This window comes from Patella vulgata, chromosome 1, assembly GCF_932274485.2.
Source record: "Patella vulgata chromosome 1, xgPatVulg1.2, whole genome shotgun sequence".
Classification (NCBI taxonomy): domain Eukaryota; kingdom Metazoa; phylum Mollusca; class Gastropoda; family Patellidae; genus Patella; species Patella vulgata.
Window position 1 is genome coordinate 30,079,770 of NC_065879.2, and position 20,161 is coordinate 30,099,930.

The following is a 20,161-nucleotide window of genomic DNA, read 5'->3' on the forward strand; positions in this document are numbered from 1 at the left end:
GGCGATTTTCAATAATTAAGAAATGTCATTGGGTTTATTCAACAAGGTGTTATTCAAAATTAAATACACATATTTTCCTGTTACATAAAGAGTTGCAAGTCAATACAGTAAGTTAATATAACCTTGTTTCGAGTGTACTGATGAATTGGACCTAGGGCTCACAGGTAGGTAAATCCGACCCTGTTAGTGTGGGTTCTTGGATATTCCGTGTGGGTTCTTACGATTAAATAATCTGAACTTAATGATAGAAACAGGAAAACAATGGTCAAATAAACGAGTATTCTAACACATACACTTAATCCAATTAGTACATAATTAGTGAAATTCATAAAGGTTCCAGAATCCAGAAATTTACATTTTAATATCATACATCCTTTTTAAGAGAATTATGTCAAAAGCTAATATAAGGTTTGGTCTGTAACGCGATTTCTAGGTTCATCCTTATGCTAAGCGGTGACGAATGTTTTTCACCCGATAATAATTGTGTATCTCTCCCGTTCCAGCAATCCGTCTGATAGTACCAATGATTCCGACCTATTTCAGATACAAAGAGCTTTAATTTAAATTACATTTTCAGATGACCATCCGTTATTATGTGACGAACAGGCCATAGGGTCATTGTGGTGTCTTTCCAGGCCTTTCTGACATGGCAATATGCCTCTTTCATTCCTTATCTCGGCTGACTGCTGAGAAATACCGAAGCCTATTTTAGATTAGGACTTTAAAGACAACACACCGTGTCCATAAGTGAAAAACTTTAGAAAACTTTACGCGCACAAACCTCTTTAATTTCAATTATCTTACACATCAAACGTTGCCAAATGTAAAATACAGATGATGTCTTTCAACAAATTCAAGATAACTAGCAGTTGAGTTACTCCTCAACTTTCATCTTCGCGTTATTCTCTTCGTGCCATGTTAATTATATATGAGTACAAACAAATTAAAAAGGTGCACAAATTTAAATCCCAAAATGCCAGAAAAAAACCCAGTTGGATATATAGCTTAATACCTTTACCAAAACAGTTTGGTCCAAAACTTATTCAAATCGATCAATTCCTACTTAAGTTGTTGTGTCCATTTAAACTTTAATCGATTTGCATTGATTTAACACCGGCATCTTTATGTATCTTAGATAAATAAATAATATTTATGCTCTCTTTTTTTAAGGTTATTATTCGGGACTCTTTTTATTCTTGAAAATCTATACATCATAACAACAAATATTCTTTTTCACTTAATAGAAAATCGATATCTAACTTATTTCAAACAAATTATAAACCCTGTTTTAACGAATTGGTATAACCTTGTAGATCGTTTAGTGATTTATCCAGAAGTAAGCCGCATTATGCTGGTATTATCCTATTCTTCTCCCCTTTCTTAAACATATGCAAGAGGCAAATCTGCCTATTACGGGTCTTTCTTTAGGCCCGAAATGTTATCGAAACTATTACTTAGACATTTATTAACAAAACAAGACCATAATCAACTCTTGATGGCATCGGATACTCGAGATGTTAACTAGATTAGAACAGTTCGCCATTTAAAAATTTAATTTAGAAATGGGAAAGCGAGCCTAATTCTCGAATATCGAAAGCAATCAAGATCTTTGGGACCAGTGCATTACCACAATGCATACATCTTGTCAAAACTACAAACAGTGATAACTTGGCTAAGAATGAAGTAATCTGAATGAAAGTTTTAATATTTTCATTTTACATTATCTATTTTTGAGCTATTATAGCAAGAATGGTCAGCTCTATATATACATCTTACATAATGTATCTTTAATTCTTTCGCCGACCGGATGTCCGCGATAAATTGGGACACACCGGATTTGACGGAAAATATATCATCGAGGAATGCTGACTAGATTCATGTTTTATACGCTTAGGAATAGCTTATTCAGTACAAATTCTAGTGTTTTCTCTCATTAAGAGTGGGGTGAAAGTCAAATATAGGGTCTAATACCTAATCAAAGTAACCATATTATACCCCGACTTTTTGTGGTACTCGGGCCTTTTAAATTATTTTATATTAGTCTACATGTATATATTTCGACATTACAGTTTTTCTTTTAAGATATTCACGAACCACCTTGCTTGAATATCAATAGCCAAAAAACAAAGGAGGTGGGTGTGTGTGTGTGTGGGGGGGGACAACAGGTCAGAAATTTGTGACCAAATCTCCTGAATTTATGTTATTATGGGGAAACTATGTCCATTGCTGGGACAGTCTATGTTCTGATTGGGCAAACAATTGGAAAGTTTATACATTTCCCCAACCCCGAAGAAAACAAGTTTAATGATCAGACTTTTATCTTTAAAATTGTACTTCTAATGAATATATTTTAAGGGTAAAAACATATAGCTTATCACTTGGAAATTTATATTTATGTTTAATATCGTTGTGTCGTATCCAACTAGACTAAAAGATAACTTTCTCTACTTCAAAGATCTAGTTAAAATGATGAATTGTAGCCATTCCTAAACTCTGCGCTGTGCATCAGTCTTATCTTATCAGTTCAGGCCTCACTGCAGGTAATATACCGTAATAAAATCTTAATGTAGTTTAGCCAACCAAAAAAAGGGAAAAGTTGCCGCCATACATCAAATAACCGGCTAAAAAAGTAAAATTTTATAGATTTTCCGAAAATGATTTTATGTTCTGTGACCGTTACATTATTATCGTGTTATAGCCCTTTGATCATATTTTCTGTAGTTTCGTGCAGATTCACTTAATTACAATAAAGTCTATTAGATTCTTTAATTCCATACAGATGCATGTGTTAATGTAGTGTTTAACTTTGAAAATTACCCGACAAATTAACGGTAAAATAACAGTAAAGGAGGAGTGAGAGAGAGAGAGAGAGAGAGAGAAAAAAAAGAGAGAGAGGGAGAGAGAGAGATGGGTTTAAAGTCCACTCGACGCAAACCAGGTCATTTTGGGACTAACATATGGTTCAATTTTATTTCAATAATTCGCTTGCGCGTAGGGGTCTTTAGAAGTGGGAGGAAACCGGAGGACCAGGAGAAAACCCACGAGGCTGGACAGGCGACACGGGGTTGGACAGGCGACCCTGCTCCTTGTCACGTACAACCGGGGAATCGAAACCCCGCCAGTTGACTCAATGACAGACCGTATGATACAGCGCGCGCGTGCTAAACATTCGGCCATCCAACCCCCCGGTAAAGGAGGAGTAAATTAAAAGTCATAGTATCGATAATAATGTATTTTTGGAATTGTAATCGTTGTTTTTGGTATATAAGTATACTTTGCTATTAATAAGTATTGCGGCGGGTTTTGCAATATTATGAAAATACATTTGGATTAGTGACAGTTTTGATGGTAACGACGACGACGATGGTGATGATGGAGACGATGGTGATGATGGAGACGATGATGATGTTGTAGACGACTATTTTGATGATAAATTTATTAATAATTCTTATTATATTACTAAATTTAAAATTTATGGTGAAGATGAAGGACCACGCACAAATTCAGTCTGTAAAATATTACTAAGTTTTAAAATACCAAATAGAATGGCAACGAGTTTTGTAATATTACAAAACTGGTCGCTATTACCAAACGCGTAACGGCGTCTTTGCGAGAATTGTAAAAGCGAATTTCGTAACTATTAACAAACGCTCAGAATAAAGTTTAAATATATATCGTTTAAGGCTATACTATGGTGGCTGATTGGTATCATGTCGTGATGTCGTGGTGTCGCGACACTACGACATTTTCACCCGACACCACGACATTAAGAATGTCGTAATGTCGCGTAAAAATGTCGTATTGTCGCGTAAAAATGTCGTAATGTCGTGATGTCGGGTTGTCGTGGTGTCGTGATGTCGGGTTGTCGTGGTGTCGTGGTGTCGTGATGTCGGGTTGTCAACTTTATTTATCAATGTTGAAGCGGCCATGAATAATAGAGAGCTGCCCCATGCCGAGACCAAGTCGGCCCTCACTATCTCATCCTTCACTAAGAATACTTGCGAATCAAGCTGGCCCTCACTACCAAAATTCGCTGGATGACCATGACTTGAGCGTAATCACGTGCTCGGTATGGGCTAATTCGAGCCTTCGGTAAATAAAATGAATTGAAAGTACTTTTAGTAACTCATTTCTTTGCTCAAAATAAAAATGCTTTTATCTCTTCTAAAGTATGTAAATGAAATGGGGTTTAACGTCCTACTGTTCTGCTCCTAACCTGGGCTAATGAAGACGGGCATACGCCATACAGTGTGCTGTGATGGAAATTTGGCCCCGGCAGCGTCGCTACGGTCTACCCTTATATCGTATTCCAACTGCCAAGGGATCTTTTACGTGCACGCCAATGCGTACACGGGACCTCGGCTTTTCGTCTCATCCGAACGACTAGACAGCTGTCCTTGGTCAGTTCTAAATTTTACATATTATACACGTGAACGATCTGACTTGTGCCTTTAAATCTCTTTTCGAGTAAAGAAACCAAGCTATCTAAAAAAGCATAAGAGTGAACACTTGAATAATCGAAATAGAACTTCACTAAGGTCCGTAACTCATAACTACTTTTTTTTTTTTTTTAAATCTTGTTTTTATTATAATCTGATAAATTTTTGTCTATTCGATCTTAGTAACTATTTATTATATGATATCAAATATCGTTTAATTTTTCGTTTTATTTTCTACGTTGTATTACATTTTAGTGTAAATATCATACAAAAAAAGAAACGAACGAAATTGTAATCTATTACATTGAAAGATATCAGAATTATCTGCAATATTAAAAAATATGTTAACATATATTTAATCTTTAGAAGATATCAACATATTTTAAATTCTCTGAAGAGATCTACATATTTCAAATCTTAATAAGATATGAACTGATTGTTTTTTTCACAGAAGTGGCTCCCAAGATTCATACGTTCTGTCATTAGGATTTCTGATCTGGGTGGGCACTTCCTTTTATTAATCTAGGATATTTTCTAATCATTATTATCCGTTCTGTATCCCATATTTCCTTACTAAGTCTGACTGCATTCGTTCTTTTCTTACATTCAAATGAGTGCAATAAGTAGACCTAACATATTTCATTCCTGTAGAACAAACAAACACAATATTAGAAATGATATCATTCTATCATTCTTAAACCGGAAATTAACCTGATATATTGCTGTTAGAACTATATGGATCAGAAGTTTTAAAGTCACAAATGTATACATACATATTACACCCCCTTGGCGCATATGAATTCACGGCATACTTTTAAAATAGCCCCCTTCGATACGTGACATTTTTTCTGTTGATATAGATTAGGTTACATTTCTGGCATTAGGTTACGTTTCTAGTGTAGCAATTTTTTTTAGTTTAGAGTACATTAAAAGGTACCATTTCTGCCACCAATACGAAAACCAAACAGGTTCCATTGAAAAATCATGAATGCTAGCAGTATTGTTTATTTATCCATTTCACTTCTTCTCTTTTTGTAATTTTCTTTAAGTAATAAACGTACAATCTGGCAGCCTTTTTTCTGCTTTCATCTGTTAAGTATGGGGAATTTTACATTGAATAAATATTTCGATTTCTGTTTGTAACAAATGTTAGAAGGTGTTATACAATGTGGTGTTTTCTTTGTGTCAAATGAAGTTCTTCTGTGTTTCCTGCTCGATGTTAAGGTTTTTATAACACACAACGCATGTGCATCTGATCAATATGCTAACCAGATTAATCATATCATATAATACTTGTTACATCTGAGACGTCGATGGACTTGTTAGTTCCTTGATTGACGCAAATTATGGTTTTTGTCTTAGTTTCGCATTCTTGGCAATGTCTGTCTGTTTATAACGATGTACTTGTTATGTTTTTACAACAATGACATTTGAGAAAGGTACATTTACTTACGTAGATATACTTGTAAATGTAACTAGAATATCAATTTGATTAGTTTATTAGCAAGTGGAAAACAGTGCACGATCTGTTTTTGTAAGAGACTCACTCACACACAACTAACTATATCAATATGTAATACCTTTGATGAAACGAGTTATTTATTTGTTTCCGAAAAACAATTTTGTAAATTATCAACTTTCTTGAAGGTTCAGATTCGATTGAATTAGACGGAGGGTCTGGTACGGAACAACGTCTAGTCGTTCGGTTGGGACGAAAAACCGAGGTCATGTTTACACATTGGCATTTACGTATAAAAGAACCCTTGATAGTTGGAATTTAATTGCTGTCCGGGCGAAATGTCTCCCATGGCACACTACATGACGTATATCCGTCTTTATTATCCGGGTTGTGCTGACAAGTAGGACGTTAAACCCCATTTCATTCATTCCGATTAACACATTTTGCATTGTGAAGTTTCTTGATAGTTCAGATTCGATTGAATTGTCATCTGATGAGTTATTTCCGATTTCGATGACACATCCGTGTAGTAAAGTGTCTGCGTTGCGAAATATCACACGCAACAGAATGGGAAGAACTCTTTTCTCAATACTTTATTATATTTGATTCATGTTTTGTTATCGACAAATATATATTATGTTATGACCATTCATAACTGGTCTATTGTATTGTTTGTTTATTTATACCCGTTACTTACATATATATACTTTTTTAGTAATACGTATTTACGCACATATACTATCACGTCATTGTTCTATTCTTAGAATACGAGGTGTTTTTCAAGACGTGTCATTATTAAGAAGATCTTAATTCTTTAAGTGCGAGAATATATAAAAAGACTATTGTAAACTGTATAGCCCACCATTATAAGCTCTACCTGTTTCAATTGAGCTTTAGACATTCTGTGGGTGTAAATTTTTATTGAGTGGTATTTTTTTTTTATACAAGTTTTATTTTACAATATCTTTACCTAACGCAGCATATCATATGTCATACAATTTTATTTTCATGACTTAAAAGATACAGCCATTTTGAACATTAAGGAAAACTTGAATCAAGGCGAAACCTTATTTCTTTTTCAATGAACCCTTTGTTTGAATCATTCAAATCAAGTGTACATGCAAATAAAATGTGTTTTAACATCGTACTGTTTTGCATCAATTGGGGTAATGAAGGGGTATTTTTGTCCGGGCAGCGTTGCTACGGTCTAATACTATTTCGAATTCAAGGGGTTATTTTGTGTGCAAGCTAAGTTGTACGCGGGGCTTCGGTTTTTCGTCCTGACAAGACATGTTTCCCTGACAGGCCCTCCGTGCTGTATAGATGGCAAGAGGAAATCACACTGAAAAATCCGTGGAAACTCTCTCGGCCAACACCGGTATTGAACCCCGGATTCCGTAGTCAGTTAACTAGCGCTCTATTACCCGAAAGACCACGGCTCCCAACATCCAAATAGATATTAATTTAGATATTATTTTAGATATTTTAGATATTCAAAAATGATCATACATTCAAAGTTAAGAATATCCAGAATACTGCTCTCTGAACCTATCAGTAAAATAATTATTGCTTGCTTCGCTCCATATCCGGTTTACTTACCTTACCTTTTTAGTTACAAAATTATGCGACAAAAATAAGCCACAATAACCGTGACATATTTGCCAAAAAAAAACGTTTATAATAATAATAAACAATTGGTGCTGTTGAGAATTATTCTAGCAAGGGGTTACATAAAGACAGTGAATCTTCACTGTTATAAAATAGTCCTATGAAAACAAGGAACAAAGTAGAGACGAGCCAGTCGAAAGCGGGTACCAGGGAAAACCGCGAGAGAGGTCGATAGTATATTCATTTCTGTTCACAGGGTAGTAGGACGTTAAACCTCATTTCATTTCATTACATTTCAGTCCACAGGGCCAATAATGTTTATTTTTTAAGCAATAGCACTAATCGTAAGCTCTTAGTTTCTCATCAAATGCACCGAAATCAGTATGCACCGCTTAATCCAGGCTAATCACCAACAATGAGTATAGCGCAAACTATACGGTGATTGTAATTAAAGGGGAGAATACTGTTAATCTTTAAGAAGAGTAGGCTATACAGTACTTTGAACATTATAATTTATAATCCCCTTAAAACGATATACAGGTTTATCTTAAAAATAATAGAAGGCAATCAGGATTCTAATTCCAAATTATTCTATATTGTTGGCTGATCTTTAATTTAATAATAGTATAATGAGTATGTCTACAGATCCGAAAATATCATTCACGTATCTCCCGGATTTCTGAATTATTGCGTTTAATTTAATCAATTTCTAACTCAATTGAGTAATTAGTCCTTTGAACAATATGGATTGTGCCGAAAAGAATGAATTTAGACCTAAGGCATTACTAAGTCAGCCTACTTAGATTATCCCCCTTACATGTACGTACATGTATAATCATCCTTGAAAAATGTAAAACTAATAAATGAATTAGCCAAAAATAATCGCATTTCTATATAGAAATCTTGTTTTCCTAATAATTATTTTGTTTGGACTTGTTTCTCATTATTAGAGTTTATCAAATAAAAGATTAAAGTTAAGGGAGTCTTTAAAACAATGGTATTAAAGTGGTCACTTTAAAAAAAAAAATCAATAATTACAATAGGCCTACAATTCTACAAATATATCAGCCTGATTTAAAAGGCAAAAACGTAGGATCTGGCAAGGAACAGTGTCTAGTTGTGCGGGTGGTACGAAAAGCCGAGACCCTGACTTTGTTTGTCAGGTCTTTATGGGGGGGGGGGGGTTTAAAGAAATGTTTGTGTACAATTGGAGTGAAGGTAAAAGAATCCATAACAGTTGGAATTCAATTGTTCTCCGGACCAAATTTCTCTCATAGCCCATTGTATGGATGGCGCATTCCTGTCTTCATTAGCCAGGATGGCACAGACAAGTAGGACGTTAAACCCGACTGAATTCATTCATTATGTTCAAAATCAACGAAACTACCATGTTTTAACTTCCATCATGTCCTTGTTAAAAGATATTACCTTTTCTTCACGCTCCGCATTTCAACTTCATTACTTTGTGTTTTAATGCTGGTAGGAAGGGGGTGATAATAAAGTCCGTCATTTCAGTCCCAGGTTTGTACGTGACACGGCGTAAAGTCGTCTACCTAATTTCGTTGGTTATTCCCGGTCCTTCCCCCCACTACTAAAGACCACTAGGCGCAAACAAATTAATGAAATCAGAATGTGTCATTTGTTAGCCCCGAAGTGGGCTTTAAGACCCATTTCTATCCCTTTTTTTTATCTGATTATATATCAATTGATAATTCAGAACCAATGTATTATTAAAATTCATGGTTTACACTAAATTATCACAGTATAGAATAATCAAAGGCATACTCAATTTTCGAAAACCTCGTTGAAAAAAAACTAAGAATTATGGACGAGTGGTGTTTGTTTGTATACTGGATTCACAACTACACCGTGTCCTAGCTTGAACTGTTATGGTGGCCTTTAACTACCAGCAACGAGGTCTGGGTAACCACTGTCATCTTCGTCAGTGGAGTTGTTTCAAGACACATAAAACACGAAATTAATACAAACCGTACACTCCTCAAATTTGATGGGAATTTACCGGCAATATCACCCAGACATCAAGCTATAGCGGGGTAACTTTTCACCTAAAATCCTTTTTTCTCTCACCACGACATTAGACCTAAACGTTCAAGCAAAGTGACGAGGGGGCCCTGTAAATTAAAAGCGCCATTGTCCCACACTGGAATCATGGATTGGGTCTAGAATAGCCCTAAAGATTGCCAGGGGTTACGCCGAAGCGGTGACAAGGGTACTGTTTTGGACGAATGGGGCAAAAACAGAGGCTTCATTACGTATCAGTGGTCTACGTAAAAACACACAATTTGTTATGTGAGTCACAAAATGACGGCAGTCTTCTATTGGCAAAGTGTTAAAACCCCTTGTCTTTCCTTTCCCAAAATGGTGATGCATAGATGGACGTGTCCGAATCTGTGTACACAATGTAGGATTAGCCAAACTGCATCCCGAAGATATATTATTAATTACCTAAACATTGTTTTAAAATCCCAGATGGGGGCTGGCTTCTTTTACCCCCCTCCCCCACCCCGCCCTAAAAACAAAACCAAAATCAACTGCCGAAAGAATAAAACAGAATTCTTGTATATGAATGTAATGGACTCTATGTATTATAGTTTAAACAATATTTTATTCATTTGAAAAGGATTGAACAACAGGCAAAGCCTATATAATTAAGTTCTTTCCCATAGGGACTATACATAGTCTGTTTTATATACAGTTCCTGATAGTCGGCTAATTAACAATGATAAGAACTGAATTATATTACCTTGGTTTTATTTATCGTCTAATCTGTTTCTACAGACAAATCAGTGTTTCTTTTATTACCAGATCTTGGAATTTCTTTTAGATCGCTTTATCTGTACTTCATTTTACTTTAATATCGATGTCCATTTAAAGGGGGGCACGGTGGTTCAGTGAGTAAGATGTTGGCTCGCTAACCTGGAGATTTCCGGCGTGGTTCCCCCTAGCCAGTGGTGCAGGACGGAGGGTATGGCAAGGGACAACGTATAGTGGTTCGGATAGTACGAGAAACCCAGGCCCTCGCGTACACATTGACGTGGACGTCAAAGAACCCTCAGCAGTTGGAATTTTGTATGGCGTTTGCCCGCAGTTATTACCTCAGGTGGAACAGAACGGCATAGTTAAATCCCATCGGCATAGTTAAATCCTATTTCATTTTATTTGTCCCATTTAATGGAGCGGACTATTGGTTTTGCCATTTGAGAGAGAGAGAGAGAGAGAGAGAGGGGTGGGGGGTACACACACACACACAAACTAGGTCTAACCCATGATTCAATTTTGGGAGGAAATGTGAGGACCCGGGGGATGCACAGGCGATCCTGCTCTTTGACACGTACAAGTGGGGAAACGAAACCAAGCCATTGACTCAATGACAGATATTGTGATCTAACGCGCACCGCGCACGCGTTATACCATTCGGCCACCCAACTCTCATGCACATTTTGGATAGACCGAGCGATTATCTTTTTTTTTTCTTCGTAGGCCTATACAGAATATGCATAAGCTGAAAGACACACACAATATGCTGATTCATTACTGTTCAGCATTGGCAAATGGGCCGTTTAAATGTTCATCATATTCCTATCCAATTAACAATCCCAAATTTCTTTACATCGACCCTATGTCATTTTTCAAGGCTTGTTTAATATATATGCTAGTAGTTTCATATGGGGGTTGTTTTGAACTGTTTTCATAAAATGTCTTAGTTTTTAAAATCACAAATTATGGGTTGTCAATGCCACTTTTAGGTATAATAAGGAAGTTTGAGATTTAAAATTATCCTGTCGTTATGGACAAGATTATATCCTATATGAATCAAATCAAATCTGTCTTGTCATGCCATTTACCGATACCGATAATAGCTACAAATTGTGGTTTTTGCTAATTTTCTATAGAAAACAAAAGAAGTCACTTTGCATAACAATTGCCTCTAAGGTTTTTAAACACATTAATCTGTCAACAATTAGATCTCTGATTGATTCAACCAAACGATTCGAGAGTGTGTGTATGTATCACTTGAAGCTATTGGTCGATAGCGTCACGTGATCAGCTATGTTATTGTTGTAGATTACTCTTAGCGCGTGTACATATACCAGTTCTGTTAATCTGAGGTTTATTAACAAGTCGACAGGAACGGACTTCAACCAAAATTACCTTCTGCCACTAAAAATTGTATTAGGAGTTCGGTGACTTTATTATTGGTCCGTTACGCTTCTGTCGGGATTACCGATCGTGGCTTCAACATTACGGCGGCAGAAATAAAGCAGACGACACAACGCTTGTGTGCCGTGTACACGTCGGGAAGTGATTGATAAAGGCAGCCATAGCCAGGCTCTGTTACCAGTTATAACCATTCCTGCAATTTATGCAGTCGTCTGCTAGCAGTGTACGTGAGAGTAGTTTTACAAAGTAGGTCGAAGAGGAACGTATTTACAATCTTAGCAAGATGACAGACGCCGAGTGCTCCCGTGGCCTAATAGAGGGCAAACAGAATAACGTTCCGAGAGCAAATAATGGTGCGCTAAAACCAGAACGATATTTGGAAGAGTGTGAAAAATTAAGGACCCAGTTAGATAGGACCAAAACATATCTATATGGGTTGGCAGCTGTCGTAGTTGTCGGTGCTGTAATTTTTATAAGTATCGTAGCAGGTCTATATGGCAAACTCAGCCACGATATGGCTCATCATTCCCATCGACCTAAAGTAGGCGAACAAGTTGCCAAAATTTTAGAAAACAAGGAAATGTGTTTTTCGTGTGGTAAGATAAGGTTAGGACCTAGTCCTGAAGAGGATACAATGTTGAATACTTTTGTTCGGAAAGATAACCAAAAGGGAGAACAGTGTTGTGTAGAAACCCCGGCTCAGTTACTAAAACTATTAGAATTAGTAAGTACCATTAATTTATTAATAAAATTTAACAAACACGAACAGTCAATATTATATACTATCTTTTCAATCTGCCATTTTGCTATTTTATTTTGTGTTCACCCAAAATAGAACCAATATTAATAACTATTTTGAAAATTAATAAACACATTAAAACCCAAAGATAATTACTATTTTATTAAAATTCATATGTCACCAAAAATAGTCCATTTACGATCAACAAGAACAGTAATTGATAACTATGTGACACTAAACTGATATTAGATAATGACTATTTATTCACGAGCTGTGATATATTGATATATACAATATCATAAAAACATGTCACCAATATTCTATTGTTGTTCATAATTCTGTATAATATTGCCCGTTACTATGTGCCAAACCTCGTATATGTATACCTTTGATTGTCAACAATGTATAAAAAAATACAATACATTGTAGTGTATAATATATCATTTGGTTCTAGCAATTATATTTGACATTCCACAGAACAATGGAATTATAGATATAATTGTAACAATTACGCACCTAATTGTATGTTACATAAACGTATCGAGAATTCATGTGAAGTCAAGTTGCAAAGTAATATTACATTCACGAGTTGACGTTCAATAATAAACCCGCGAGGCGATGTGCAAATCTTGAAACCATGCGTTAAAACTTAATTTGCTGTTACAAATCCGCACACCTGGTAAATTTTCAACGGCAAATTTCACAGCCGAATGGCATAGATTTAAGATTTATTCAGATTTAAATGTAGATACATAGACATACCTACAAAAATAACATTGTAGATTAGTTACGCTATTGATTGAGCACATTTGGTTTGACATTTACATTGTGGTATTTGAATATATCTCTGAATAATTTGGAGAGGAATATGGGGGAAGGATCGGTTGGTACAATCATTTCCCCGCGGGATGATGCACTTTTATCGACCAGAGACTGACTACAAAGCAACATTTGGTTCATGTCATGTGAATTCCTGATCTCCCCTGACAATTTCATAATTCTCTCCCAAAAAACTATATTTTTGAGAAATAAAGCAGCAATGAAATGGGGTTTAATGTCTCGTGAATACAATAATCATTTTGAGGCAAATCTGTTAATTTTTATTTCTATAATTACATGTGTACCGCGATCTAGGAGAATTTTACACAGGGAGAAGCGTTTCCACTTACTTTTCATTTATTTCCAACTGTAAAGAGTTTTATTTGCGTGCAAAATATATATGCCAATGTGTATAATACACGGATTATTTCGTCTCATCCCAATAACACCCTCCTTGTCAACCCCACGGACGGACGCTACTCGTGACAAGTAAACTCCGGGATGTATTGGGAATACACACGGACTGCTATAATAAAAACAATTGGCAGGTGTAGTTCATTGGCTTTGTGAAGTAATCATTCTAAATTTAATTCTTACTATGAAATATGAAAAGAATACTTGTGTGTAGAAAACTGGGACTACTGTTTATTGTAGATACTACAAACATCTATGTTATGATAATTATAGATAGCAAACTTAGATAACTCTACTTTTGTTTTTGCTATCTCTAACTATGTTATCTATTGTGGCAAGGCCTTATCTATGTAAATGACCGAAGAGTGACTAATTTGCCTATAGGATGAAAACACAGTAAACGAAACCCACTATATTAATGACCTGTGTTGGTTATGCAGGATTTTCTTACTTTCGAGAACACGCGATACCACTCATTTATTTAGCGTGGCCTAATAGATTATTTTAGGGTGGGTGATTTGGGGGTTCTCAAAGCAACAATTAGCAAGTTTTATTCACTGTATAATACAGGCCCTCATTTGTACTATATCTCTGACTTGACTCGTTTGTCTACTCCAACCTCGTGGTTTTCTCCGGGTCCTCCGGTTTCCTCCCACTGCTAAAGACCCCTACGCGCAAGCGATTTATTGAAATAAAATTGAACCATGTGTTAGTCTCAAAATGACCCAGTTTGTGTCGAGGGGACTTTCTCTCTCTCTCTCTCTCTCTCTCTCTCTCTCTCTCTCGTGTGTTTACTTGATAGAACACCTGATGACATTTCTCATTTATTCAAGAAGATCGCATACATGTAGCTAACAAATTTGTTCACTGTAAGTAACGATGCATTTTTCCATAGATAGACAACGTCGTCATTACAGATGTTCTCAATTATAAAATTAATTGCAAATGTAAGGGTGTTAACTCTTATTTTGAAATTTGAAGGTTAAACATTGAAGAAATTAAAGTTTTGATAGTTAATGTTTGAGTGTACTATTAACAAAACCCTCATGATAAAACTAATTGTGTACTTGTACTTGAAATTACACATGGAGAAGTTAAAAGAAAAATTGTGATGAATGAGTGTATCGAGGATCCAAACCCATTTTCAATAGAAAGAAGTGATTGATTGCCTATTTCTAGCCTGATCAGTCAAAAAGATAGTTAGGTTCAAGAAATATTTACTTGGCTTGTCGATAGATTGTTTTTCTTAATAAGTATAGTTAGCTCAAACGCGTAGAATTTGTATACGACTTAGCTTCTTACAGAAATAATGGAGTTCGTTTAGAGTGAATTTAATGAAGGTTTTAAGCGATTAGGTTACAGTTTATAAGGGATAATATAACGTTCATTAAGAACAATGTTATTAATCAACCGCACACAGTCTGTAAATACTCTATTTTATACCAAGAAGCCAATACAATTATATACACACATACAAATAGGGGTTGCTATACGGGTAAACAAGCCGACTTCCACCTAATCTTTTGAAACAAAATTTTAATGGAATAGTGTTTCTCCCATCGATTGTCAGATAATACACCAGATCAATCCAATTCAAAAATTCATTTTGCCCCATCGTTGAGGCCAATTATTGTTAATGTATTAATAATGATATCTTTTAAAGGTGAGAAATTTAATGCTACATGTACCCATAACACAACACTAAATTTAATGTTAAGCACACTAGTTTGCCAGGTTTACGCTATGCATCCATGAAGTTGAAGGTTTTCTAAAGATAAAGTATGAAATTAGCATACCAGTGTTATATTTTTGTGGGATTTGATCATCCAAAAGTTAATAGCCCATTAACAGTTAACAGAACGCTTTAAATAAAAATACGGTACATGATGTGCAAGTCTAAACAATTTTCTAGATTATCTTGTCTGTAACTTCCTCTAATCAATAGCCATGTTATCTAATTAATATGTAGTTATGACGTAATAATCAAAACAAAATTTCAGTAATTGCTCTCTAATTGATCCAGATCGCTTGATTACAAATTTATGGTTGATAAGAATCTGTCGGAGAGGTCGGCTACATGTTTTGACGATGCGGCGTTAAACGTACATAATATACTTCGCATGTAATAATTTTATGCCAATTATTCTATTGTTGCACAACGATCACGACATTGAAGTATGATTTAATTATGCGATTCTTTTTGGCGACAATTGATTAAATGTGTTCTAACTCAGCGGCCATCAGAGATACGCCACGGGTTATTATAAAGTAGTTTTGTAAATATAACACCATTTTGATACACGCTTTGATGTAACTTATGGGTTCACAGTCAAACCGTCTTTAAAATTCGAATTTAATGGAGAGATAAACCATCAACACATCTTTGTATAATAATACCCCTTTCTCCTCCGAGGATAATACATCATGAAGTCGTGTCATTTTTGTAAAGAATTAAAAATTTATAGACTGTCGACACGCATGGGTATTAAAGACCCCGACGATACTCGCCAAAATAATATACTTGTACTACATATATACTTCTTTACATAGGTATTAGTTTCTTTCCTAGAAATTAATTTAAATTTTAAAATCATCTATTAAAGAGTATTTCGAAAGATATAGGAGAAATCGGATCTTATTAATTGCCTAAAAATGCATATTTTTCATTAAGCGTAACGACATCATAGTTAGAAAAGTAATATTTTATGAAAGAACAATACATGTATACCTTTTGACTTTCTAGTACACCTATAAAACACACCTTTCTTATAGTGGCATGTAAAACAGTCATTTGAGATTTCATTGATAATGTAGTAAAAGGGGTACCAAATGTTGTAGAAAAAAAAACTATGTTAGGTTTGAATTAAAATTTTATAGTATATAAAATCTCTGACACCCGAATAAAGAATAACGGTGAAAAAACTGTCAGCAATGAATAGTGTTGATAAGAGAGACTGGAGAGACAGTAAGGAGTGATAAAGCTGTCAGATATTTTTGTTATCAAGCCACCATTGTGTATTCTACCTGCAGTTATCGTACACGTATAGTTTTAACCTGACATTTTTATCAGAAGTTTGATGTAACATCCGATAATTCGTTTAACCATCCAAAGTAAACAGCTTAAGATGTCGCTTATGTACATGTATATATATTTACAATAAGATTTTCATTTTTGGTCACCGTATCTATAAAGACAACATACATAATTGGAAATGTAACCTTCTTTAATTGGAATGTTTTTAAACCGAGACCTTGTCATTCACCTCTATGTTATTGTTAATCTTGAATCATATAGACAGTACTTATTATTAGGTATGTAAGTATATATACCTATCCTCCATAGGAATATTACTGAATGTACATATATAATACAATTAAACGTATACGAATACAATGGACAGATCGAATTCCAATCACATTGATCGGATTAAGAGCTTTGGTTGGGATATCTTATGTATTCTTTAATAAAGAATTCTAACAAAAGACGCCCGCTATTTATAGGAATGCACCATTCTTACATACACTGAACCCATTTACCCCAATAGTAGTACTATTGTAATTATATATATATTCATTCGACTGAATTCTATACAACCATCAATATAATTTTCTTATTTTACATATGCCTTCATGTACATATCGTAGGTATAAAAATGTATATTTCAAATGTGGAATTGTTATTTATATAATTAAAGATACATAATGGGAGATTAGATAAAGAGCTGGCAGTTCTCATTATAATAGTTAAAAACTAGATAATGTAAAGGCAATTTGCTAAAATTTTTAGTCAAATTGATCCACTATGAACCGAGAATTAAGCGATTGAAAGTTCGTTCTAGCCTCGATTATCATTACTAAAGTCGGTATGATAAAAAAAACATACATGTAGTCTCGATTACCCATTACATGATTAAATCAGGAAAGTTAAGCGGCAGATCGGATCATAATCCAATAAATATCGCGGGCTAGCATTGACATCGAGATTTGATTATGATTTGGATAAGTTAATTTTAATAACATTAAAATGTCTAATTAATAATTTAGATAACATTTCAGGCCTATAAACAAAGACCTGCAATAGGCAGATTTAGCTCTTGCATAATGTATGTTTAACAAGACACCGAATTAATGCCGAAAAATTCTGCAATGAGTCTCGATGTTATATATAAAACCTAGGTTAAATATGTTCGCTTGCACTTTTAAGTAAGCCAAACAGGGATAGGGCCACAGGTTTTCGAGAAAAAAAATAACATATGTTCATGTTTATAACACCAATGAAAATGAAATTCAAAAGACTTTTATATCCATAACTCTATTGGATGAAAAAGGGGAAAATAAATAATATAGAAAAGACGAGTGGAATTTAATAAAGTGTAAAACAACATGGTAATCAATAGTGAAATAGGCTGTGAACAGAGACTTGAAAAGATAAATGGACCGCAATATTGACTTCGAATCAGAGTTAGTATAGTATGAAAATGACATACACGAGGAGGTATTGATAACGGTAAAGTAACAGATGTTCTTCCAACATAATCTATTTTGTTTTATTTCATATATTCGCTTTTATTACAGTTTTATATATATATGGACATATAGATAACTTTATATCTTTATATCATTTACATATTTCATTATAAAATAATCGATTGTAACTAAACATCTGTAATATTTATTTAAAATTATTAAAAATTGTTACAACAGAAATGGCACCTCTTTTCCAATGACGATATCGCATTACTGTCAACAAATAACACAATGTATATCACTTTCGTGGATTGATAAAATATGTTCATAAAAAGCACCAACATATACGTGAAATATGTGTATTGTGTATTCGATGTACATACATTCTGTATAACTATTCACTAACATTGTGATATATTCTAAGCTGTGAAATATAGATTAAATCAGTGGCATATACGCAATTTAACGAGCTACATGTAAATAATAATATTTGCAACACAAAAGAGGCATTGTGCTAGAACAATTCATTTAATGTACCTAACATGACAATGACATTTTATTTTATAAAACGAAAAACATAATGATCATCCATGCCGAAATTGTCGAGGCGAGGCTTGATTATTTTTTTAAAGCATTTGTACTGAACAGATTTTAACGATTCCAGAGGGATTGGACAAGCGACCCTACATTTACTCCTTACACTTACAAGCTGGGAGTCGAAATTGCAGACCCTATTATGATCATTTTATAACAAGCGGAAGACTTCCTAACAAGTTGTTGGTGATTCATTTATTTCTGAGCAAGCATTAAAGTACTGTAGTTCTAGAAATTGGAAAAGTGTCCTCAATTAGGGTGATCATGAAAGAATTCTTAAACGTCGACTTACATTTCTATAACCGCCTTAATGAGATGTTCTCATAATATATGGGGAATGGCAAATCACAAAATGTCAAATCATTCCACCTTCTAATTAAAATTGTTGAATACAATTTGCATGACTAGTGACAACTTAGTTTAAAAATATGCCAACGATATCAATGACCATAGTCATAACATGAGACTTATATGATATCAGTTATAGTTCATTATTAAAACGCCTCAAGTTATTATATCTTTTCTTGGGTATTAATGACAACTCTTTTCATTTTAAAAATGCCATTTAAAGCATGTTTTTCTTCCATGTCAATTCTTGACATTTTATTATGACTAGTAGACAAGCAGAGACCAAGTGCCACACACAAAGAGGTAACTTTACCTACTTAATTGAAACATCCTAAAGTAAGTCAATTATACTGCAAGGTATATTTTGAAAAGCATCTAAGCGTAGACAATATGACACAATACTCAAAGCTTCTGTGAAAATACCCCGTTTTTCATAGTTTATTATTATTTGAAAAGATAGCACGACATCGTATAGTCACGCTGGCTGGGTATCACTTATACCTCGCTGTTTTCTGTCATTACATGCAGCAAGTTGACTAACGATTTAACTGAGGTGAAAAAGAAAAAAGTGGTTTTACTGATTGAGGTATTTGATAAGTTATATTAGCTGTAGGGGTATCGTGAGTCAGTTTATCAGTTGTTAAATATACTCTGTTCATCTACCACTATCCATTATCTCAATGATCTCCTTTCTCGCTAGTTACATGTTTCCAATTCAATATTTTATCAGCACATTCCACAATATTCACATCATTTAATCAAATCGTTTTAATGGAATTACTTAGTCAGAAAACATTGCAAAGAATAGATACACTTAAAACAACTCTGCATCAGATTCATTAAGGTGTCCTGTCTGGGCTGTACTTTCACCACCTTGGAAACACTAGTCTCAAGTCTGGTGTTAAAATAATTTTTAACAATGGAATCATACCCTATAAATTCCATTTTCTTGAACATTGTCGCAAGTTAATCGATAGTCCAACAATCCCAAGGAATGCCATTCTATTGAATCTTTTAAATGTCTCTGAATCCCGTTGGCGATTCGTGCCAAATGAGTTCATTACTGCTTTATGTCTTTTCATAATTGGCCAA

General features: G+C 34.6%; 1 protein-coding gene across 1 annotated transcript in view; it reads left to right on the forward strand.

Annotated features, from left to right (window-relative positions):
* Positions 1 to 11,598: 11,598 nt before the first annotated feature.
* The window catches only part of LOC126809088 (tumor necrosis factor ligand superfamily member 10), a 50,864-nt gene continuing 42,301 nt past the window's right edge, over positions 11,599 to 20,161 (forward strand). Inside the window, exon 1 of the mRNA XM_050534057.2 lies at positions 11,599 to 12,412. Within this exon, the coding sequence (XP_050390014.1) occupies positions 11,972 to 12,412 (441 nt within the window). The 5' untranslated portion in view covers positions 11,599 to 11,971. The remainder of the gene's footprint in view (positions 12,413 to 20,161) is intronic.